The sequence below is a fragment of the Rana temporaria genome, chromosome 8 (assembly GCF_905171775.1).
Source record: "Rana temporaria chromosome 8, aRanTem1.1, whole genome shotgun sequence".
Classification (NCBI taxonomy): Eukaryota; Metazoa; Chordata; class Amphibia; order Anura; family Ranidae; genus Rana; species Rana temporaria.
The window spans coordinates 61,968,314-61,993,790 of NC_053496.1; the positions used below are offsets into that span (position 1 = coordinate 61,968,314).

At 43.1% G+C, this 25,477-nt stretch overlaps 1 protein-coding gene across 1 annotated transcript; it reads right to left on the bottom strand.

Moving 5' to 3' along the window:
• Positions 1–21,941: 21,941 nt before the first annotated feature.
• C8H10orf95 (chromosome 8 C10orf95 homolog) lies at positions 21,942–23,108 on the bottom strand. The gene has a single exon (XM_040361899.1). It carries the CDS (start codon positions 23,083–23,085, stop codon positions 22,435–22,437), a length of 651 nt encoding a protein of 216 aa, XP_040217833.1. The 5' UTR covers positions 23,086–23,108; the 3' UTR covers positions 21,942–22,434.
• Positions 23,109–25,477: the final 2,369 nt, after the last annotated feature.

Below are 25,477 nucleotides of genomic sequence, written 5' to 3' on the forward strand. Positions count from 1 at the left end.
TGATGTGCATTTAGCTGTTTTTGGCATTTTTATGCACAAAAGCTCCTCTCCAAAATGCAATTCTTTTGCTTTCAGGTGAAGGAGCTTTGACTGCCTCTAAACTCCTGCTCCTAAACCCCTCTAAAAGCCTATGTAGCGATGCATCACTTTTTATGTGATTTAAAGACTACCATTTGCAGATATAAAAGGAATTCAGCTCCCTCCGGTGGCCAATTGTTGGATAGCCACCTTATATTTGGTTTTGTATTGATACAGCAATGAATGTTGGGAAACGAAGTACAGGGAGAGACTCCATTGCCCTGGTTAATTGATGGACTACAATACCCAGAGAGCAACTGTGCAATCCCAGAATGCTTTTGCACCCCACAAAGCCTGCCGCGGGAGGCGGTTAAAAAAGGATGTGTTTGGTGAGGTCTCTGTGGACCGCCTCTTAAGCCCAGGACGACGCCTGTGTGAGGTCTCCTGTAAATCTAGGCCAGAGTCTTGAGGCCTATCCACGCTTGTGCGGTTTGCTATCGGTAAAGAGAGGATCCCTGAGTGCTCGGACGGTGTTCCAGTGCAACGGTGACCTGTGAGAGGACCGGAAAAGAGAGGGCGCCTCAAGGTTAAACGTTTAAGAAAGCTTTTAATATACAGGCAACAGTGTAAACTTGCATTGTAAAATCTTAAAATCCGGTAGGAACTTCGATAGGTGCTGAGAGGGGGGGGTTGATGGGACGTCTATCCGGGCTGGTTGTTGTGCTGTTCTTGCTCTCGGGTGTCACTCCTAAGCCAGTCGGTCCTGTTGCTGTAAGAAGAGCTGGTCCGGAGGGATAGTGGAAACGAGGCCCGGAGCGCAGTGTAGGCCACGGTGACATCACCAGGTGCGACAACGTTTCAAAGCTGGTGCCGTCGGATGACTGAGCGCGCTTCTTTCTCAAGCATGGGGAAATGGACATGGAAAAAGTCTATTTGTAAGTGTACAGACGAGCGCCATCTTGTGGAGGAAAAAAGGAACTGATCCTAATTTTTAGAGAAACCACATTAAAGAATACACGCTCGGGACTGGCATATGGGCTTGTTTCTAGTGAGGAGAGATAAAAACATGTTTAAAATATTTATGTCTTTGGAATACCTTAGGAGATACAGGAACACCAATGACAAGTAAAATAATAAATGATAAAACACTTCTCTTAAAAGATATAGTGTATAGATAATTAAAATATTAACAGAAAAATAGGGAAAGATAGGGCTAGAATTTAATTTAATAATAAATATCGAGGATAGTATATATTTAAATTTAAATGTTAATCTTTTATTTATATAATGCATTTTTGGGTCATCTTTACAGAATGCATTATTATTATAATTGGTTCCATGTAACTATGCATGTGCACTCCGAGGAACCTCACACACATGTACAGTAGGAAAAATGTTTTATATATTCATGTAACAAAACATTTATGTAAAAAATATATCTATATAAAAAACATAAATATATCTATACACAAACATTTATACAAAAAGGGCTATATTAGTGGATACGCTAAGAATGATAAAGTATATGGATGGACTTTTCAAATAAGGTTGCCCTTGCCATTTGCTATACGTGGGCCGTATGATTCGCCCACTTAGGCAAAGGTTTGGGTCAACACCGCAGAAAGATAGAAGGCGGTATAGATAAACAGAGTCCCCCAACATTTTGCCAAATTCCATAAGGGCTGCACTGATGAACTTGAAGTATGGATATTAGAGCAGATCCCTAAAAACCTTACCGAGGCCGAAAGGTTTTTCAGACTATGTGAACGCGAGACATACTGGATCTATACTTTGGAAACCCTTTCGCCAGGCGGTATGAATGAAATGCTGGAAATTTCCACTCCAACTTATTTGAAAAGTCCATCCATATACTTTATCATTCTTAGCGTATCCACTAATACAGCCCTTTTTGTATAAATGTTTGTGTATAGATATATTTGTTTTTTATATAGATATATTTTTTGCATAAATGTTTTGTTACATGAATATATAAAACTATTTGCTATAAAAACATTTTTCCTACTGTACATGTGTGAGGTTCCTCGGAGTGCACATGCATAGTTACATGGAACCAATTATAATAATAATAATGCGTTCTGTAAAGATGACCCAAAAATGCATTATATAAATAAAAGATTAACATTTAAATATATACTATTCTCGATATTTATTATTAAATTAAATTCTAGCCCTATCTTTCCCTATTTTTCTGTTAATATTTTAATTATCTATACACGTATATCTTTTAAGAGAAGTGTTTTATCATTTATTATTTTACTTGTCATTGGTGTTCCTGTATCTCCTAAGGTATTCCAAAGACATATATATTTTAAACATGTTTTTATCTCTCCTCACTGGAAACAAGCCCATATGCCAGTCCCAAGCATGTATTCTTTTATGTGGTTTCTCTAAAAATTAGGATCAGTTTCTTTTTTTCCTCCACAAGATGGCGCTCGTCTGTAAACTTACAAATAGACTTTTTCCATGTACATTTCCCCATGCTTGAGAAAGAAGCGCGCTTAGTCATCCGACGGCGCCAGCTTTGAAACGTCGTTGCACCTGGTGACGTCATTGTGGCCTACGCTGCGCTCCGGGCCTCGTTTCCACTATTCCTCTGGACCAGCTGTTCTTACAGAAACAGGACCGACTGGCTTAGGAGTGACACCCGAGAGCGAGAACAGCACAACAACCAGCCCGGATAGACGTCCCATCAACCCCCCCTCTCAGCACCTATCGAAGTTCCTACCAGATTTTAAGATTTTACAATGTAAGTTTACACTGTTGTCAGTATATTAAAAGCTTCTCAAACGTTTAACCTGGAAGCGCACTCTGTTTTTCTCATCCTGTATACATGTTTGGAGTCCCTGCTCTGGTCTCCCCTGCTTTGGAAGGTTTGCCCTAGGACAGCGTTTTTGGGACAATTAGCTCATCACAGAACAGTCTCTCCCTTCACGACTCATCGTACCACCTACCATTCCCAGGTTCCATCCATTTCATTTTATTTTTGTTATATATTTTTTTTAAATTTCTTTTATTTTTTATTGTATCAAGGATTCCTCACCTAACCAGCGGACTCTCTCTACCCATTTGTTACTAATTTGCAGCGCCACAAATTTCTATTGTGAGAGGACCGGAGACTGATAGTGCCGGAAGGACTGTGGATTGAAGTTAAGATGGAGCAATCGGAAAGGACAAGGCCTGATTTGGTTGGGTGAGACGGGCACCTGCCCAAGCATACTGACTACACTGCAGGAGGGTGGATCGTTTAGACTCACCATTGTCGTTTGACTACCTGGTTTCTTTCATCAGTTGTCCCCGTTTTGGTTTACAAATTAACTATAGTGCGCCAACGTATATGCAACTAAAACGCGTGTGAACCACTAACAATGGTATTAACGTTTGGTCTGATCAAACTACATTGGTGAAGTATATTATTTAAAGACTGCCTGTTAGGTAAAGTAAACTGTATCTACTTCCGTATTCTTAAACCAAGTAATTGATTAAATTAAGCCTCACAGCATTGTTACCAGGGAAGAGCTGGTTAAGGCCCGGCCAAGGGGTGCTTCAGTGTGAACATCTTGCTGAAGGAATCTTTGCTGCGCACTCGCAGGTCTTCATAATAATAATCTAACCTGTATTTATTACCAATATTTCTGACTCTTACAGGGCCCTGTAAGTAGTCCCCTATTGTTTACCTTTGTTCCTTTGTTTTTTATGCTTACCCAGTAAAGTTCCATTGGTTAAGTTAAATCTGTGTGCAGTCCATATGTTAAATTGGGGGACCAGTGCAACACAAGGTAATAATTTGTTTATATATTTACTGTGGGGTGATTAAATATTGTGCTCCCCAACAACCATTGGGGTCCCCAATTCCTACTGAAACCAGTTGTGCCAAGGGAGGGTTCGAGACGGTTTCAGGGGTTGATGGCCAGAGCGTATACCCAAATCAGACCAGCAGCTTCTTCGGTGGTAATGCTACACCTATGTGTGCATGGACACAATGGGTTTGATTGAGTTGCCAAAAGCCCCAAAAATTTGGCACCTCAGTTTAGCAACAGCAGTCTGCTCATTTGCTTCCCCCCCCTCCCCCTTTGGCACCTTTCAGGGGGAGCGAATAGGTGTTTGACAGGTACCTGCTCCCAATTCCGGGGTACTAAATCGCAGCCCCCCACCACTGGGCCATTCACAAAGCGCAGCACACTGTGGCCATGCCGGAAGGCTTCACTTCCGGTTTCCCTTACAAAGAATGGCGGAGGAAGCACCCGAGAACCGATTGAAAAAATGTCTTGGTGCCGCCATCGCGGGATCCTTGGACAGGTAATTGTCCCAACATTAAGTTGGCAGATACAGTATTTGTGAGCTGGTGTGTGGGCTGGAGCTTTGCTTTAGGTTTTTGCAGCAAATTGGTTACAGTAAAGCTAAAGGCAAAAATGTTCATTTTGGAAAGAGCAAAGGTGGGTTATAACCCATGTCAGGCTTTTTTTTTTGCCATTTCTGGCTTATTGGGGAGAATTCTCTTCACTTCCTGTCCCATAGCTAAAACAGGAAGTGAGAGGAAATCCCTCCAATGTAAGGGAATTCCTTGTCAGAACTAGTGTCCCCAAGATTTCCCATCTATTACTGTTCTGGTGACAAGCTGCCCACTCTCCCCTTGAAGCCGCCTGCCCACTCACTCACCCTGTCAGTACCTGGACTTGAACCTGGGACCTCAGCTGTGTCTGGCAATGAACCTCCTCACTGAGCTATCTGAGATGCTGCACGGCGCCTTAACAGATCCTAGACAACCCTGCCTTGTACCCTGATTTCAGCTGAACCTTGAACTCTTTGCTCCTCCCACGAACTTCCTGATCGCCACCGGGCACCCACGATTGCCCAGTAACTGAGGACAGTGGATGTGTGTAAGGGAGAGGGGACCGATTATGTGTCCCTTGTACATGGGGACAACCATCGGTCACCTCCCCCAAGTCACTCCCCTCCCCCTACAGTAAGAATCACTCCCTAGGAGATGCATAAACCCCTTGATCGCCCCCCAGTGTTGATCCCTTTCCTGCCAGTCACATTTATACAGTAATCAATGCATTTTTATAGCAGGGATCGCTGTATAAATGTGGTCCAACATTGTGTCACGATAATCGCTGATCGCCGCCATTACTAGTAAAAAAATGCTATAAATCTGTCCCCTATTTTGTAGACCCTATAACTTTTACGCAAACCAATCAATATACGCTTATTGCAATTTTTTTCCTCTTTACCCCAAAAAATACGTATTGGCCTAAACTGAGGAGAAAATTAGGTTTAAAAAAAAAAAAAATATTATAGCAAAAAGTTAAAAATATTGTGTTTTTTTTTTTTGTTTTTTTCAAACTTGTCCCTCTTTTGTTTATAGCGCAAGAAATAAAAACTGCAGAGGCCATAAAATACCACCAAAATAAAGCTCTATTTGTGGGGAAATAATTATAAAAATGTCGTTTGGGTGTACAGTGTTGTATGACCGCACAATTGTGATTCAAAGTGTGACAGCGCTGAAAGCTAAACGGTCTGGGCAGGAAGGGGGTGAAAGTGCCCTGTAGGCAAGTGGTTAAACATGGAAAATCACATGTAAAAATTGGAGCAAGTTGTCTTCTGATCTCATACAACTACTAGGGGACCCTAATACCTATTTAACCTGTTATGGACTACCCCACGCAGATATGCTGCAGCAGGGCAGCCTTCCCGCACAAAATCACGTACCTGTATGTGATTTTGTGCCTAGGGTCTGGGCCTCCGCCGACCCCTTCCCACTGTGATCGGACACAGTGGGAGCCAATCAGCGGGTCTGGTGGACCCACCAATCATTCTCAGGAGAGGCAGAATGTTGGCCTGCCTATGTAAACAAGGCAGACCGCCGTTCTGTGAAAGGAAAAAATGGAGATCTTGTATTTCTAAGCAGAAACACAGATCTGTCTTCCTCTAGACAAAGCACTCCTCATAGTTAGAAAGCACACGTAACCCTTCACCCCTGATGACACCTTTCCTGCCAGTTGCATTGGTACAGTGGCAGTGCATTTGTGTTAGCACTGATCACTGTATCAGTGTCACTGGTCCCCAAAAAGTGTTAATAGTGTCAGATTTGAGAACATCCCATAGTTTGTAGATGTTTAACTTTTGCGCAAACCAATTAATATACGCTTATTGGGATTTTTTTTTTACCAAAAATATGTAGCAGAATACATATTGGCCTAAACTGATTATACTTTTAATTTGTTACATTTTTTTAGCGGGGTATCGCCCTTTCTAATGTGAAACAAGACTACCATTGCTGATCGTGAAGAATCTCAACTCCCTCCGGTGGCCGAGTTGGGTTAGAGCCAACTGTTTACATTCCATTCGGGTATCGCAGTGAATGTTGGGGGATTGAGTTCAGAAGAAGAGACTCCATTTACCCTGGCCTGTAATAAACTACATTACTCAGAGCAGCTGGGCAACCCCAAGATGCTTTGCCTTCTGCACCGCCTGCTAAGGGAGGTAATTTAAGGGAGAGGACGTGTTTGGCGCGCTTTCTCGGTACCGCCTCTTCAACCAAGGAGGACGCTGTTAGGAGTGCCTCCACTGGGAGTAGGCTGCAGTTGAGGCCTACATACGCCTGGGCGGAGCGGCTTTGAGAAGGAGGGACGGAGCTTCTGCCGGAGTCATCGAATGAGATCCCAGTAACCCTGCGACCTGTCTGAGGACCGGAGACTACCGGACGGTGTGCCGTAGGACAGGGCCTGAACCGGTTGGGTGAGACGGGCACTTGCCTGAAAGTACTGATTGTCTTGCAGAAGGGTGGATCGTTCATATCCATCTCGTGGTTTGACTAATCGGGAAACTTTTAAGTTTACCATTACCCTTTTGGATTATAAATTTTGTTTGCGCGCCAACACATAAGTGGATGAACTGCTAGCAGGAGACTGTATTGAAGTTTGGTCTGAGACGTCAGGCCATCTTGATTAGCTATAGTACTCAAGGTTTATCTATTTAGAGTTGTATATTCATTATATTTGTTGCATTGCTTGTTGGTAGAGTAATCTGTTCCATTACTTTATATGGTATTGTAGAGAGGCAGAGAGCTGGGTGAGGTTTGACAAGAGGGCATTTAAATGCATGTGTTTTGTTGAAAAGGTCCCTCTTGCTGTGTGCTCACACCGGTCTATCTGATATTGAAGCCTAGCTCACACTTGAGCCTTAGTGTTATTGACATTGCAGGGACCTGCAAATAGAGTAACATTTTTCTTATTCATGTTCCATTGTTCCTTCAAGTAAAGCCTTACTTTGGTTATCTTGAAGTTTGTGTGCAGCCTATCCTTCATACTGCAAGATCCCTTTCATTTAAGGTAATCCCTTTTATTTGCATAATTTTTTGTAGTGTAACGGGATATTGTGTTCCCCCACAAGTTACTGGGGTCCACAACTTCCATATTACTAGGTGTCAAGGGAGGGTTTTAAGCCACTTTAAGGGGTTAATCAGAGCGTAGACCCAAAACAACCAGCAGCTCCTCCAAAGGGTAGTTCTACATTTTAATGGGTATGTTTTAATGGCATAAAGTAAAAAATATTAGAGGTGATCAAATACCACCAAAAAGCTCTATTTGTGGGGAAAAAAAGAAATTGATTTTATTTGGGTACAGTGTCGCATTTCAGCACAATTGTCAGTTAAAGTAAGTGCCAGATCGCAAAAAATGGCTTGGTAATAAAGGGGGGTAAACCTTACTTGGCAACCCCTTTCCCAGTTCGGTTCACCCTCTAAATAACAAAAATGCATTTAGCAATGGAGGAGGGCCTACATACATACAACATCCCCACCTTTAATCTAGTGTATATAATCCCCTAAATCATTAAGGACCCGCTTTAAACCACCAGAGAGACCTATCATCTCGGCAGTCAAGGGCCCCCTTGAACATAAATATCTAGACCAGGGGTCTCAAACTGGCGGCCCTCCAGCTGTTGCGGAACTACAAGTCCCATCATGCTTCTGCCTATGGAAGTCATACTTGTAACCGTCAGCCTTGCAATGTCTCATGGGAATTGTAGTTTTGCAACAGCTGGAGGGCCACCAGTTTGAGACCTCTGATCTAGACCATCTCCTTAAGGATATGGTTTCCTCCTTGTCCTTCTTTGTGCAAGATACAACAGCAGTAATTGAATTGGTCAAAAACATTGTGGTCCCAGAGAGGGCCCAACTTGTGGGGATTGATCTGAAGTCACTTTATACCTCCATACCCCACGAGTGGAGCCTGAAAGCCTTTGCATTCCTCCTTTGATCCCATTGCCCGAATATGGGGGCTCAGAACGGTTTCCTGCTGGAACTACTAGAATTTGAAATACCACCAAAAGAAAGGGGGGGGGAGGAAGGACTTCATTTTTGTTTGGGCACAGCGTTGCATGACCGCGCAATTGTCGGTTAAAGCCGTATCGCAAAAAATGGCCTGGTCAGGAAAGAAGCAAATTCTTCCGGAGCTGAAGTGGTTAAGAAACATAAAGAGGAACAAGAAGATAAAAAAGTTACACTATGGTTACCCATTTTAGTGAGGTCCATGGAGGAATTATAAAAGGCCTTAGAGCAAAAGGCTTCTATCGTCTGGGTTTATTGCAAAGCAGGAGAGACTATGACAAGGTTTTACAACAAATTGAGAAAAGGTGGATTTTTAACCACTTGCTTACTGGGCACATATACCCCTTTCCTTCCCAGGCAAAATTTCAGCTTTCAGCACTGTTGCGCTTTAACTGATAGTCGTGCGACGTGACTCTCCCAACAAAATTGACGTCCCTTTTTTTTTTTTTTTTTTTTTTTTTTTACATATAAAGCTTTCTTTTGGTGGTATTTGATCATCTCTGCGTTTTTTTTAATTTTTTTTATTTTGTGTGCTATAAACAAATACAACATTTTGTAAAAAACACAATTACTTTTTGCTAGAATATACCTTTTTTTTTTTTTTTTTCTTTAGTTTAGGCCGATACGTATTCTACATATTTTTGGTAAAAAAAATCGCAATAAGCGTATATTGATTGGTTTGCGCAAAAGTTATAGCGCCTATAAAATAAAGGATAGAATTATGACTTTTTATAAAAAAAAATTCTACTAGTAATGGTGGTTATCTGCGATTTTTGTCAGGACTGCGATATTACGGCGGACACATCGGCCTCTTTTGACCCATTAGCACTGCACGGATTACTGTATAAATGTGACTGGCAGGGAAGGGGTTAAAACTAGGGGGTGATTAAGGGGTTAAATGTGTGCCCTGCTAGGTGATTCTTACTGTGGGGGAGAGGACCGATGGGTGTCCATATGTACAAAAGCTACACCATCAGTCTCCTCTCCCTGACATGACGTGGATCTGTGTGCCCAAAGACCTCATATGGCGTCCTCCCGGCATTGTAGAGCCACCTTGTGGCTGTCATTCTACAATGGCCTGGGTCCCAAGTGGTTAAACTGGGTATGATGTTTCCTACATGTTTGAACACCATGTTAAATTTGGGGGTGTCATGAAAATATATATTTTTTTCTACTTGTCCTTTAACCCCCAATTTTGTGTTGCTGTATTTGCTGGCGTATTAGACTACCTGTTAAACTTAAAAAAAATGGCCAAAAAGCAGGGGTTGTCTTATACGCTGGGTCAGCTGCTCGGATGCCTGCTAATATTGTATGTAGCTTCGGCTACATACAGTATATACCGCTTAGCCGATCCCGGTGAGCGATTTATTCAAATGAATACAGATCCTGCTCGGATTGGAGTAACAATTCGTTTGAACAGCTGTTTTCCCCGCTGCGCATAGACACTCCCCCTTGGACGGTTCTCTCCAATCGCGAGCAAGGGGGAGTGTCTATGACTCCCCCTTGCTCGCGATTGGACAGATCCGTCCAAGGGGGAGTGTCTATGCGCGGCGGGGAAAACAGCTGTTCAAACGAACGCTGTCTGTAATGTTCCCCGCCGCGGTGATTAACGTGGCAGCGGCATGGGGGGGGGGGAGGAAGTATTCTATTTTAGTATCGGGGGTATTAGCGGGATACTGGTATCGGGACAACCCTAACGGTGAGTACAGTCAAAAAATCTTAAACTGTAAAATTAGGGGGTCGTCTTATACGCCCGGTCGCCTTATACACCGGCAAATACGGTAAGTACACCAATGTTTGGTTTAATAAGTCTGTATTTTTCTGTTCAGCATAACTGCCACTGATTAGTAAGCTTCATATGTTAATCTGTGTATATAGCTATTTATAGCTTATTTTTTTTTTCTCTCCCTGGGGATAATTCCACTCTATAGAGTTAATCTAACTCTGTCTTGATCATGTGACTATCCCTGTCAATTTGCTGAAGTATGGTTTGAATTGGCACCCGGAACTAAAAATACCTAGTTGCAGTAGAGGGTAAAAATGTGTAAATTGAGGTACAGGAAGAGCGCCCCCAGTTGGTCCTGAACAAGCCTGCGACTAATCTAAGTGGGCAAAATGCATTGCCGGCAGTATCCATGTTGCATAGTCCTGGGCTTACTGTAGGCTATGCAGGGCAGACTTAAAGTGGAGGTTCCCCCTAAAAAAAATTCTAACACTACATTTAGAAGACTGATTACACTGCGGGTATGCTGTTTTTTTGTTTTTTTTTTCATACATACATCGATATCGCAGTTTCATCCCTGGGCTTCCGGGTATGATTCTAGCGGGGCTGGGCGTTCCTAGTTGATTGACGTTCCTCCGACCGACGCATACTTGACGTCACGACTTTCCGAAAGAAGCCGAACGTCGATGCGCCGTATAGAGCCGACTCTATACGGCACCTGCGCAATGATGTTCGGCTTCTGTCAGAAAGTCGTGACGCGCAGTATGCGCCGGTCGGAGGAACGTCAGTCAACTAGGTCCAGCAAGAATCATACCCGGAAGCCGAGGGATAAAACGGCGATAACGAGGTATGTACGAAAAAAAAGTTATGCCATACACATACATCTTAAGTCTCCAGTGAGGTGTGGGAGTCTCCAGCATTTCTGCGGCGGCTCCCGCACACCCGCAAGCGCCTCACGATCTCTCGGGAATGCACGGTGCAGCAGGGAACAGCTATGAACACCGATCTCCCTAGTATAGATTTTTAGCTTACAGCCGCTGGAGATGGGCGTTCACAGCTTTTTTTCCTGTCGCACCATGCATTCCCAGCATTTTTCTTCCGGCCATGTGTTCTCCTCTGCCTATCCTGTTCTCCTCCGCTCCTGCAGCCGCCTCCCCTCCTCTCCCACCGGCTGTGGGGGGAACTGTCAGGAGATTGCTCCTGTGTCCCCTGACAACTCGGCAGAGGTAACGGTTTCCTCTGCTCAGTTTATGAATGAACAGGAGCCCCTGTCTTTTATCTTCAGTGCTGAGAAATGGACTGAGGAATGTATGTCCCCAGTCCCTTTTTTCTCAAAGGGGAGGTTTTTAGGCATCTGTTTAGACCCCTGACATCTCACCAAAGCCCCCCCAAAAAATATTGTAAATTTATAAAAATTTAATAAAGTGTAAAAAAAAAAAAAAAAAAACTGACACCACTCTCCCCATGCCCTACAAACGCTGTCCACTGCCCCAACCCCTCCCCCCAAAAAGCATTGTGAAAAATAAATGATTTAAAAAAAAAACTATTAAAAATAAAACTGACACAATCAACTGCCACATACTGCCCACCCCCACCCCTTCCCCAGAAGCACTGTGAAAGAATATTGAAAAGGTGATTAAAAAAATATTTTGCTTCAGGGGGATGCAGGCACAAAGCGCCCCCTCCCTGAAATCTATTTAATTTGACTTGTAACGCACTTGTAATGCACTACAACACACTACAGCCCAGTAGTGTATTTTTAAAGCCACGCACGTTGTGTTGTAGTGCAGGTCTGTCAGCACCTGCGGTACTTGTGTGTTGGGCCTTCTTCCAAATAATGGCAGTTCGCCAATTGGTATGCATTACATTATCGCAACACTTAAGTGGGCAATTGTTTTACTACTCTATTATTTATCCTTTTATAACTTGCATTAGAAAAAAGGCCTGAAATCTGTCTGGTTGCTATGGGCAACAGCTGCATTTTGTTTCCCTCCATTGATTACATATAAAAGTCATTGAGAGCAGCTAACTGTACAACGGTCTGATTCATACAAATATTTAGCTGGTTTGTTTCTTGTGCCCCTCCCTGGTTGCCAGGTCTTTCTTATGAACTAACATTTGCTTGTTTATCCTCTGTGCAGAGTAATGTCATTCTTGCAACTTTGTTTCACACGCTAGGCCAGACTTCGGCGGACATAACATGCACGTACAGGCGCATGTTTCTATCCGAGGGCTAGAAAATAATTAGTGGATCTTGACCTAAGAAGAAATTGATACCTATTTAAAAGTTAACATACAAGATAGACATTCCTCTAGGCTGTATAACTGTTAGCCCAGCCTTTAAAGAGATCCTGTTACTAGGCCATTAATTTTTGTTTCAGTGTTTGAATTGAATTTCAAATGCAAGTACAATAGGTTGATTATACTATAAGAAACCACAATGCATTCCCATCAACCTTTGCAGTGTTGGACAAAATGGCAGAGGAATAGTTGTCAGACCAGTGTTGGATACGTAGCGGTCTACAGAGAATGACAAGTCTTGAGGTTATGTAGCGCCACCCTCGAAGGTGCCGCTGATTTGTTGTTGGGATCGGGATATTAAGTTACCTTGGTGTGGTCTAGGGGTATAGTTGGAGAATAAAGTAGTGAGCGAAGGTCCAGACAGTGAATAAAGGTTTTCAAATGCTTTATTTCCAGGCCAACCTCAACTTCAATGGGAAGAGAGAGGTTGATGAAGAGAGGGAGAAAACTTTGCAGTATCAGGCCTGGATATGAACCGAGCAATCCTGCTTGCAGTAGTATCGAATTATTGTTCATCAACACTTTAGCCAGAATGGATGAAGTGCCCCCGGACAGACCCCTATCGTAAGCCTGGCAGCCGAGGTGTCACTTTAGATTACTGGGAGGAACAGGTCTCTCTCACAGGCCTGGCTCTAGGGCCTCTGCCACAGGCCTATTTAAGTGAACTGAATGGAGCAAATCCTCCCAGTAGATTTCAACAAAGGTCACCGGATGACAGCAAAACGTACCTGTCGGCATTCCAGTCACCAGATCCCCGATTGGTTCGTTCAAGCCCTGTTGGACAACCTGCCTCCGGGTTCTCCTCAAGCCGACCCCCCCCAACCGAACGGCACCCATCCTCTTAATAGAACTGGGGATCCGGCAAGTCACTGGAGTCCCCTTTTACCTCCGAATGAGGTTCTGTGTAGCTTGCAATTTTGGCCAGGTGGGCCGCACTGGGGGGGTCCATGGATGCGCGCACCCTGAAGGTGGATGCCGCACCTGGAACCAGGACCCCGCAAAGGTTTTTTAGCACATGACTCCCGTCACAGATATACTCTCCCCCAGCATGCCCTGCAAGGGAAAACTCCTCTAATTGGCTGCTGGGGAAAACTTGCTCTGTCAGAACGCCAACTGCTGGCCAGGGATGGCACCGCATCCTTGGAGTACAGGCTGACCCAGTGGACATTTCTGGAATGACAAAGTCCCAATTTAGTAAATTGTGAATGGGAGCAAACTAACTCTCCCACTCCCCACTAACTTTAGCGTAGTGCCCATACTGAAAGTAAGGGGGAGCTACAGTTGCATCTGAGAATATCACATTTCATAAGCATTTAAGTTAGATAATCTATAAGGAAGACATGCATTTGGGAACAGCATCTTAATTATACAGAACTTTCTGTCTAACATAGGCACGATGCAATGAACACCCGTGTATCCTGTGTGGGCAAACACGGCCCATTGCATGGGTGTATGCTGAATACCTGTGTGATTGAGGCATTGGGCGGAAAAGGAAATGAGAAAAGGAGAAAAAATATGTTCACTTTTTAGGCCTCATGCACAAAAAACGCTGCTTTCATGGCCCTTTGTCTTTTTTACACCTCTGAATGCAGCTGTATGTTAGCCCCAAACCCAATGTAGCTCCTGACTTTTAATAAACAGACACCTGTCCAAGGATCCTTTCTTACCCAGTCCAGTTCTCCACGGTCATTCTGCACTCCTTTTGAAACCTGATGTCACAGATCTAGTCCAGGCTGGGGAAAGTTTATGAAAATATGGTCGGACCCCCCCACAGCCCTGGACCAGCACCTGGCTCAGCCTCTCAGCAAGCCACTAAGAGCCTGAGCCAGCTCCTCCCTTCCCCTCCGCAGTCCAGCACTCCAGTGAGCACAGGGGAGGGGCTGAGTAGACAGCGGTGACCGACAGTCACCAGCTCTCTGCTCATGGAGCTCTGAGAACCGAGTGATCAGCGGTGTTAAATCGATCGGTTCTTAGTCTTAGAGCTGGCGGGAAACAGATGCAGCATCAGAGCGATGCTATATCCACCTAGGCAAGTATGATTCTTGAAAAAAAGCACATCCTAAACCTTAACTGTGTGACTCCTTGCGGCATCACTGCACATGCGGCTGCACTTTTGAGAATGGTCCCGCAGCCTTCTGGGACTTGTAAAATGTCCCAAAAGGTTGCAGGTGGGGGGTGAAATTCTAGTGAATCTGCCGTGGCAATCTGATTGGATGTGAGAGCATGTACTGGTCATAACCAGATACCTGCCCCCCACCCAAACTATAGTCTAAATGTGGCAGACGGTAGAGAAAAGCAGAACTTCCCCTTTTGGGTGAAGTTCCTCTTTAAACCTGCATAAATACATTTAAAGGAGTATAAACAAATATAAACATAAATGCATTCTAGTGACTAGAATACCTGAATACTTTAGCCAATAAATGAGTTATGGACATATGCCTCTAAATGCAATGTGCATAATTACATGCATAACAAGCATTTTTCAGCTGTATATTTTTGCTAGCTCCTGGCAGAAGGATCTAGTGTACATGCAGGGGCGGCCCTACCATGGGTCCCGCTGGGTCCATTGGACCCAGGTGGAACTTTTAGAGGGGTGGCAAATTGACGCTGAATGTTTTTTTTTTTCTGTAGTTTTGTTTGCCATCCAGGGGCAGACTAGACCGGGGGGGGGGGGGCAGGGCGACAACTGCCTTTCCACTGCTTTGTAAAAAGGCCGCCTTGCGGTCCTCAACATCCATTCTAATAGTTGCTGGGTACGAGGTCACTCCAGTGGCAGCATACATGTGATATAGCTCTGCCCCTATATCCACTCTCAGTACCTGTTAAAATCTATAAAAGGGAAGTTGGAGCAACCTCGCCATTCTCTGTAAAAAAAATAAGATCGAAAAAGGGAGGGTTACGGTAAGTATTTCATACAATTTTCAGTTTTCCTAATGCCAACATACATGTGATAAATAATGAGCTAAACAGGAAGGGGTAACATTTATAAACCAACTTTATCACAATGGGCATGGAAGCCTGGACTGTCATTCTGTGGACGTTTGAGCCTCTGGATCTTTCCTGTAGTGCCTGAGGCAGATGCACTGCAGCAATCGGCCTGCTGCTTTGCAGATGTCTCCATAGAAATTTTGCATGACCTGCCCCAAACTTAAAGATGTAGAGAAGGAATTGGCTGAATGTGCCTCTGCCACTTCTGGAGGCTCTTGTTTGGCTGCACTGTAATGCCCTGTAAACACGACCGGTTTTCCCGTTGGATAAAAAACCTATGGTTTTCTTGATGGAATTCCTGTCAAGCCTGCCTTGCAAACAGTCACACAAGTCCATTGAACTTTTGACTGCCAAGAATGCAGTGAAGTAAAAGACTACAAAGAGCTGACAAAATTAAGTTTTATGCTTCCGAGCATGGGTTGAATTGTTTCCAAGCATGCGTGTTTTTTTTTTTTTTCCCTCGGGAAAGCATACAAACTAACAGTTTTCCCACTAGGATTTTTTCCTGACTGTTAAAGAGATCCTGCTTTTTTTTCCTGCAGTTTTCCTGTTGGAAAAATTGCGATGAAGCATACAAACGGCTGTGATTCCCGTCGAAAAGCTCTCATCAGTTTTTCCGATGGAAAATCTATTCGTGTACGCGGCATGAGTTTTCTAGATGACCTTAACAATCCAAGATGACAAGGTTTTGCCGATGGAAACAGACAGCCTCCCAGTGGATTTTAACTAGGAAGCTGCTTGAAGGTAGGTATTTTAGATACTTGGTACATCCAGCTTGTGTAGATCTTGAGGACAAAAAGGAGAATGGGGGAGGTTGCTCTAGCTTTCTTTTTTTATACATTTAAACAGGTACTGTTTGTGGATATAGAGGCGGAGCTATATCATGTATGCTGCCATGTTGGCGGAAAAATGTTTGTAGCGTTCCTGCTGGGAAAGTTTTAAATCACTTCCTATACTGACAGGAAGAGAGGGTAAATCTCCTCTTAGGGGTAACACAGATTGTAAAATATCCTGCACATAAAACTAGACAAATGTTGTAGGTTCCTTTCACACTTGTGCGACCTGAAAGTCGCAGGATTTTTGCCGCGTTTTCCCCACGACCTTGACACAATTTGAAGCCATGCCTGTGCAATCTTTAGGTCTATGGTCCTCAAGTCGCATCAAAGTCAGACCAAAGTAGCCCAAGGACTACTTTGAATTTGCATAGATATGAATGTTACTAATTGGAAATCACGGGGTACGACTTGTCATGCGACTTTGCAGTCGAAGGACAAAGCCCAGTCTGTTCATACCTAATAATAAAATAAAAGTTCTAATTAAACTTAAATTAATTTTAAAAACCCGGTTGCATGAGGCAACATGTTTTTCAATAAATTTTACTGTTTACATTCAGCTCTGTTAGATACCGAAAAATCACTCAGACTGCTCAGGAATAGATACATGTTTAGAAAAATTTAGATTTAAAGCGGGGGTTCACCCAAAAAAAAATGTAAACATTACATTCAGCCGAGTTGTCAGAATGACAATTTGCTGTTATTTTTTTTTATTTTATCCCCGTACATACTGTATTTTCACCGCCGCTTCTGGGTATGTCTTCTGCGGGACTGGGCGTTCCTGATTGACAAGCTTCCGACCGTCGCATACAGCACGTCACGAGTTGCCGAAAGAAGCCGAACGTCGGTGAGGCTCTATATGGCGCCTGCGCACTGACGTTCGGCTTTTTTCGGCAACTCGTGACGTGCAGTATGCGACGGTTGGAAGCCTGTCAATCAATTATAAACGCCCAGTCCCGCTGAAGACATACCCGGAAGCGGCGGTGAAAATACGGTATGTACGGGGATAAAATTTAAAAAGACGATTGTCATGACAACTCGGCTGAATGTAATGATAAAACATTTTTTTTTTTGGGTGAACCTCCGCTTTAAATGGCATGCACATATTTTTCTGTCAAACAAAGTAGTCAGATGAAAAAAGGACAAATTATTACTGAACATGTAGAAAATCAGATGTCATTACAAAAACGTGCAACTTCATTAACTTTCCTATAACAATATTTTTTTATTATGTGTTTTTTTTTATTTTTTTTACAAAACGAGTGAAGAATACTTTAGCAGAATGTATAATAATAATATATTTAAAATATATAACATACAGAACCATAATATTTAGATAATTTAACAAAATATCATAATTTAGTTAGCAACAATATACAGAGGTTAGATGATTCCTTAGATTTCCCTTGTTTGCACCAAAAGATTGGATTTATGTTTCACTCTTTTTATTAAAGTTTTTTTTAAATATTCAGACAAGACTGGATTTAAGCCTAGGTTCACATTGGAGCGATTTGTCATGCGATTTGAGAGATCAAATCGCATGACAAGTCGCAGCCTGTTCCAATCGGTGCGACACCGATTTTGCGGTGCCGCACCGATTTGCAAAAGTAGTTACTGCACTACTTTTGCCGATTTCAGGTGCGATTTCTATAGACATCTGTGTATGAAGCCACACAAATGTCTATCAAGTAGCACCTGAAATCACGCTGACCTTGCTACTTTGAAATTGTGCTACTTTACTTGAAGTAGCGCAATTTTAAAGTAGCATCAGTGTGAACCAGGGCTTAAGGAAACCTGTGTTGTGAGAAACCAGAGGCTGCCAGTGCTAACCTCCCTCTGAAAATGCTAGTTGCCTAGCAGTAAACATTGTATTTGTTTAATGAATCATAGATAAGGACAAGTCGGAATTCCTGATCTACACATATGTTCCAGGGCAGAGACTGAAAATGTAAGCCATTGGGCCAATAAAACAACCAAGCAACCAACTTTTTCAGAAGATGTCAACAATATTGTTTCTCCTCAAAGGTTTTCTTTAGAGTGAAATTTAACGGGACCAAATTTTAAAACACATTTGGATTCTTCAATTTTGAGACTCATACATTGTCGATCACATAATAAATTAGCAAATTTCATATGTAGCGAAGCATTAGTGTCTTTTTTTATGAACATACTGTATATACTAGGGTTGTCCCGATACTACTTTTTTGAGACCGAGTACAAGTACCGATACTTTTTTCAAGTACTTGCCGATGCCGAATACCGATACTTTTTTTTAATGTCATGTGACAGTATTTTTTTTTTTTTTTACAGGGATTTTTTTTTAGGGGGGGTAGTGGATTGTCGTGTTTTTTTTTTCTATTTACATTTTATTTTTTTAATTAATTGGCCCTGTTGGGGGGGCTTTAAGATATCAGAGGTCTTAACAGACCTCTGACATCTCCCCTTTAAGACATAGAAAGGGACTAGGGACACATATTCCCCAGTCCCTTTCTCAGCTGCACTGGAAGTGGACACAGAGGCTCCTCTCCATTCATAAACTGAAGCATCGTAAACAGTTTACGATGCCAAGTCATATGAATGGACAGATTCAGTGATCACTGACTCAATTCAGAAAAGGTAGGAGTTGGGTTTAGCGGCTCCTACCACCGCTCTCCATCCTGACAGAGGGGGCGGAGGAGGACATGGAGGGGGGACACAGATCACGGAGGGGGGGGGGGGGGAATAGGACGGCAGCGGCACGGAGGGGGGGGGGAAGAGCACGGCAGCGGCACAGAGGGGGGGTTAAAAGGACGGCAGCGGCACGGAGGGGGGGGGGGACACAGGAGCATGGAAAAAGAGTCGGGTATCGGTAAAGTATCGGAGCATTTTCCCCGGGTCCAAGTACTCGGGGAAATGCTTGGTATCGGTCCCGATACTAGTATCGGGACAACCCTAGTATATACACATTTTATTCACTCCCTAACCACTCTATACATGCCTGCTGTATAAAAAAAATCCTTATACATTCAGGTATAGAGGCACATGTGGTTCCCTTCATGTACAGCACTGAGCCAATAACCAGGCACCGCATGGGGCAGTCCATAGCCCTGCTTGAGTTATGACTTGGACATGTAGTGTATACAGAGCAGCTTTTTCAGCTCCCAATAACCAAAAGAAGTGATGGGCGAGCTAACAAAAGCTCAGATTGTTTTTGGGGGCGTTAAAGAGAATCCACTCTTCATGGGTAAAGCACAAAGAACATGTAATGCCCTGTACACATGAACAAAATTTTTGATGCCTAAAATCCGATGCAATTTTTCATCGAAATTCTGTTCAAGCTGTCTTGCATACACTGTCAGACCAAATTCTGACTGTCAAACGCGGTAACGTAAAACACTACGACGAGCCGAGAAAAATAAAGTTCAATGCTTCCGAGCATGCGTCAACTTGATTCTGAGCATGCGTGGGTTTTTTCTCCGGAGTTACACACAGACGATAGGAATTTTCTATTGTTTTTTATTTTCCATTGGTGGAAAAAAAATAAAACGTGTTCTATTTCTAAACATCGATGGATAAAGTCCGTTGGGGCTCGCACACGATTGGAATTTCTGATGAAAGTCCATTGGACCTTTTTCAATCCGAAATTCCGATCGTGTGTATGGGGCATAACTGAGTTTTCACCAGGGTAAGAGAAGAATCCTCCAATGAGGACACCTATTCCTGTGACAACTGTCTAAGATGGGAACTCCTTTCAAATTAGGCGGATTTCCATGCATGTGACTTTTGTCAGCTTTAAAGAGGTTGTAAACCCTGAAAAAAAGTAAAAAAAAAACCCTGTAAGACAAAGGCATAATGAGCTAGTATGCATTGCATTCTAACTCATTATGAAAAACCTTAGAAAGAAGCTGTTCTAGCGGCACCCACACACCGCTGAGACGGCTGACTTTTTCGACGGAGCCGCCGTTCACGGCAAGGGCCCAGAAGGAATGGCATTTGTAGTTGTTCTTCAGAGCACATACGCCAGTGATGTCACTGGATGCATGTAATGTAAATATCTACTAAACGGCACACGTTAAAGAGATATTTACACTACCTTATTATAGGCTTACCTATAGGTAAATGTCAGAGGAAGTTTACTTCCTCTTTAATTTTCTGTCTAACAGCAAACAATATTATTGCCCAAATGATCAGTGCTTAATAACATCTATAATAAAAGTTAAAACATATGCAGGACCTATTGGCACTACACGCACTTTTCCCCAGGTTTTAGCCCCATCAACATACGGTACATAAAGACTTTTGGTCCCTTATGCGAGAAAAATTAAGGAAAAAAAAAGTTCAACCTGCCCCACATACATATTAATCTAATGTAAACACATGCATCAGGGACACCTATGTTCAAAATTGTTGATTGCACTACACACGATATCAAAATAATTCTAGGGCCCTTCTAGGGTTTTTAAAGTGTTGCCTCTAGGAAAATTCAGGTCCCGGAGTTTGTCGTTTCACAGGCACACGCGGTATTAAGGCTTGACATGTTTGTCATTTGTCTACTATATAATACCTCTTTTTTTTTTTTTTTTTTTTTTTTTTACTGACCAATTGGGTAATTGTGTTTGCGTGCCTTAAATTTAACTTGATGTATTTTTTTTATTGACAATTTTGTGCTTCATAAAGCTATTGCATTATTACTGTGTAACATAACATTTCTACCATTTTATTCTCCAGGGTCGCTGGGGTTTTACCCAATATTTAGGCCTAAAATTATTCTTTCAACATATGTGCCAAACTGGCTCTGGCAGCGAAAGGGTAAGAATACTGAAAGTATAGTAAAAATAATTCATGATCTAAAAAAGTGCACCCCCTGCTTAGGTGAAGTTCTGTAGCCCAGCGCGACAAAACTCATCGCCCACCAATACATTGGCTTCTGGGGGATGTAGTTTGGGGTGCCTACATCAATTGGTAGTAAAACACTGCACATTAGTGAAACATTTTAATTTAATAAATATTAAAGTGGAACTCGAGTCGGTGCTTTTTTTTTTTTTCCTAGTTTTGGATAGTGGGTGAAGTTCAGAACCTCAGTATAATTTATTTCCTACTACCTGTTTCCCCGTTGGCGGAGACTTTCCCTCATTTTATTGTTTAGTAAATGGGAAAAGTAGTGAAGCACAAATATAGAGGGGAAGTGGTAGAACTTCTGTCATATTTTATTGTTATTATCTTTTCACACGAGACATTCCCTTAACTTTCTGATGGTCACTGAATGGAAAAGTGGTGAATCTCCATAAGTGTAACAAACATCAATAGAAATAACAGTTTTTAACAATACTGAATCCAAAACAAGAAAAACTTTTGAGCAGCATTTTTAAACCCTACTGGATAGTACATGTCCTGCCTGTGCAAAAAGGAAAGCTGCCGTATGAAAATCTAGCTAATGGATCTCAGTGCAAAGGCCCCTTTCACACTGGGGCGGGAGGCGTGGTGGCGGTATAGCGCTGCTAAAAATAGCGGCGCTATACCATCGGCTTAGCCGCGGGATTCGGCCGCGTGCGGTATTAACCCCCGCTAGCGGCCGATAAAGGGCGCATTGCGGGCGGTATTGCCGCGGTTTCCCATTGTAAATGTGAAGGAGCGGTATACACGCCGCTCCTCTCACCGCTCCAAAGATGCTGCTAGCAGATTTTTTTCTCTCCCGCCAGTGCATTGCCTCAGTGTGAAAGCCATCGGGCTTTCACATTGAGTATGCAGTGCAGGAGTTTTTCAGGCGGTATAGCAGCGCTATTTTTAGCACTGTACCGCCTGAAAAACTCAGTGTGAAAGGGGTCGAAGGCTCTAGATGTTAACTAGGAATACGATTGGACATGAACACTCCAGCTTTTGTCCAACAAGGAATTGCCTGGTATAAAAATCTGATATGCATATTTATCGGTCAAGTCCTGCCTGTCCTTATGGCTCCCAAGGGGGCGCCTACAATGTTAACCCAATCCCATCCAACAGAGGATTAAACCAGCATCCTTTTGACCTTCTCGCAATAACGGTTTTAGACCTGGAATGACACAAACTACCAATGGATATGGTTAAACGGGAAAAAAGAATCATTCATCAATACTCATCATGGTATACAGTACAAAACACAACAAAGCAATACAATTGGCAGCTGGTATATACTAGTTATTGATTACTGACCATGTGGGTCATGGAATAAAACTGTCAATGTCTTTGTTGGAATATTACACAATATTTTAACGTCGTGGTTTTCTTCTTTTCTTGCTAGGTCTCTTTTCATTCAATTCCTCCTCTGAATCTGTTGGAGTGGGCTGTTGTCTTATAACTTTCTTTTCAATGGTATACTCCTGTTCTCCAACCTTGGGATCCCCTTTAACAAGATATTCACCATTCTGGTAAGTTATAGACACAAATGTTCTGGGATAGGTCCCGTATACCCTACGAAGGTCCTCCTTGACAAACTCTGGAACTTCACGTCTTACACCAAAAACTCTGTCTAGCCGGCCCCACTGAAGCTCCCCTTTCATGGTGAAGCCCTCTGGCCAGGTGTTGGGGGTTGGTTTCTGTTGGACTTGAGAGTGATTGTAATTCATATAGGGATTGTATGGTGGAACTGCATTGAAGGAGCCATAGGGCCAGCCAGGCATGGAATATTGGGGATTTGTACCATAAAAATGATGGTATTCAACATGTCCATTCTGAGAAAAGTATGGATCTCCTGACAGGTTGCCATAGGGACGACTACTGAAGTTGTGCATTTGTATTGGTGGAAACATGGGACCGTTGTGCATGTTTGCATATTGTCCAAAAGCATAAGGCACTGGTGTATTTGGCTGTAGGAACATTATGGTATAGTGCTTCTGAGGTCTGAAACCATAATGGTACATATTCTGGTCAGATGACTTCTTACATGTTACTCATCCTGGAACCAGAGGTGTCCATCTGCTTTACAGAGAAAAGTTGTTATCGGATAAAGGAGAAACAAAACAAAATGCTAATATGCAATAATGAACCAGTGTGTAAACCCTAACTATTTTGTTTTATTCAAGTGTTTTGAATGGATAGATTTTGGTGATGGTGGTCAGAGTTGCAGGGGAAGTCTCAGAAATGCATACAGCAATAAAAACACTTTGTTGCAGAGCGAACATGTAGGAAACGTGGCCACTGGAACAAGAAGTAAGGGGAAATCTTTTTGGTGGGGGGACGACAACACTATTATATAGACTATGGGGTAGATTCACGTAGAATGGCGTTTCTTTGTGCAGGCGTAACGTATCCTATTTACGTTACGCCTCCGCAACTTTTACAGGCAAGTGCCGTATTCTTAAAAAAAAAAGTTGCGGCGTAGCGTAAATAGGCTGGCGTAAGCCCGCCTAATTTAAATTGTGAAGAGGTGGGCGTGTGTTATGTAAATCAACCCTGACCCGACGTGATTGACGTTTTTCACGAACGGCGCATGCGCCGCCCATGGACTTTTCCAGTGTGCATTGCTCCAAAGTACACCGCAAGGACGTCATTCATTTTGACGTGAACGTAAATGACGTCCAGCCCCATTCACGGATGACGTAAATGTTTCAAATTTTGTCGCAGGAACGACGGCCATACTTAACATTGGTACGCCTCATATAGCAGGGGTAACTTTACGCCGGGAAAAGCCTAACGTAAACGGCGTAACTGTACTGCATCGGCCGGGCGTATGTTCGTGAATTTGCGTATCTAGCTGATTTACATATTCTAGGCGTAAATCAGCGTACACGCTCCTAGCGCCCAGGGTAAATATGCAGTTAAGATTCGACGGCGTAAGACTTGCGCCAGTCGGATCTAATAGAAATCTATGCGTAACTGATTCTATGAATCGGACGCATAGATACAACCGGCCAGACTCAGATACGACGGCGTATCTGGAGATACGCCGTCGTATCTCCTTTGTGAATCTACCCCACAATTGTCAAGTTTTGCGACGCTTGCCTTAACACATACATGAACTTTAATGGGATCCCATTCAGTCCACAGAGTTCTATATTGAGTTGGCCCACCCTTTGCAGCTTTAACTCTTCTGGGAAGGCTGTCCACAAGGTTTAGCAGTGTCTATGGAACCATTGTTCCAGAAGCAGATTTGTGAGGTCAGGCACTGATGTCGACGAAGACCTGGCTCGCAGTCTCCGCTTCATTTCATCCCAAAGGTGTTCTATCGGGTTGAGGTCAGGACGCTGTGCAGGACAGTAAAATTCCTCCACCCCAAACTCATTCATGTCTTTATGGACCTTGCTTTTTGCACTGGTGAGCAGTTATGTTGGAACAGGAAGGGGCCATCCCCAAACTGTTCCCACAAAGTTGGAAGTATTAAATTGTACAAAATGTCTTGATGTGCTGACGCCTTAAGAGTTCCCTTTACTGGAACTATGGGGCCAAGCCCAACCCTTGAAAAAAAAAAAACCCTGATCATAATCCCCCCTCTACCAAATGTTTTGGACCAGTGCACAAAGCAAGGTCCATAAAGACATGGATGAGCGAATTTGGGGTGGAAGAACTTGTCCTGACCTCAAAGTTATTGAACACTTTAGGATGACAACACATGGGGCTGTCTAGGTGTGGTCCTTCCCTCTTGGCAGTGTACTGTGCCCAGAACGGACAGGTCCAGCCTCCAGCATCACTGCATACAGCTTGTTAAAGTCAATGTCCTTGAACGCACAGGGTCCTAAAAACGGGTACTAATCAGTACAGTGTTTAGCCCTGAAGCCACAGTCTACTATAAACTGACACAGTGGGGCTGGATGCTACACCTGGTCTTCCCAGGTGCACTTACCCGCCACCAAGGACTCGCCGCAATCAATCTGTTGGAGTCAAGTGTTTTTTGTTCGTTTTTTTGGCAGAAGAGACGCGTAAAATCTTTTACCTGCCTCCAAACTATTTTCTCATTAACACAGATCTCCAGGCATGGCGTGAACAAACCTGAAATCTGTCCCAACTTGTCACTAACCATTTGGAATCAGTCGGCATCACCAAAAGGCATTAGGATACACCATCTCCCTAAAACAATGTGCCCCCCCTATACATCCTACGCACAGGGGTCTATTTATAAATATTTTCACCAAAGATTCACATTTTTCTGTGGATATAATTGGGTGTGAAATAGTGTTATTTTATTTTATAGATGTCCAAGAATGCTAATTTTTTTCCAATGTAGAAAAAAATAATGAATTCGACAGTGAAACAAAAAAAAAAGATTACAATACCTTGACTTCACTGCATTTGGTGGATGTGCAGATCAAGATCTGG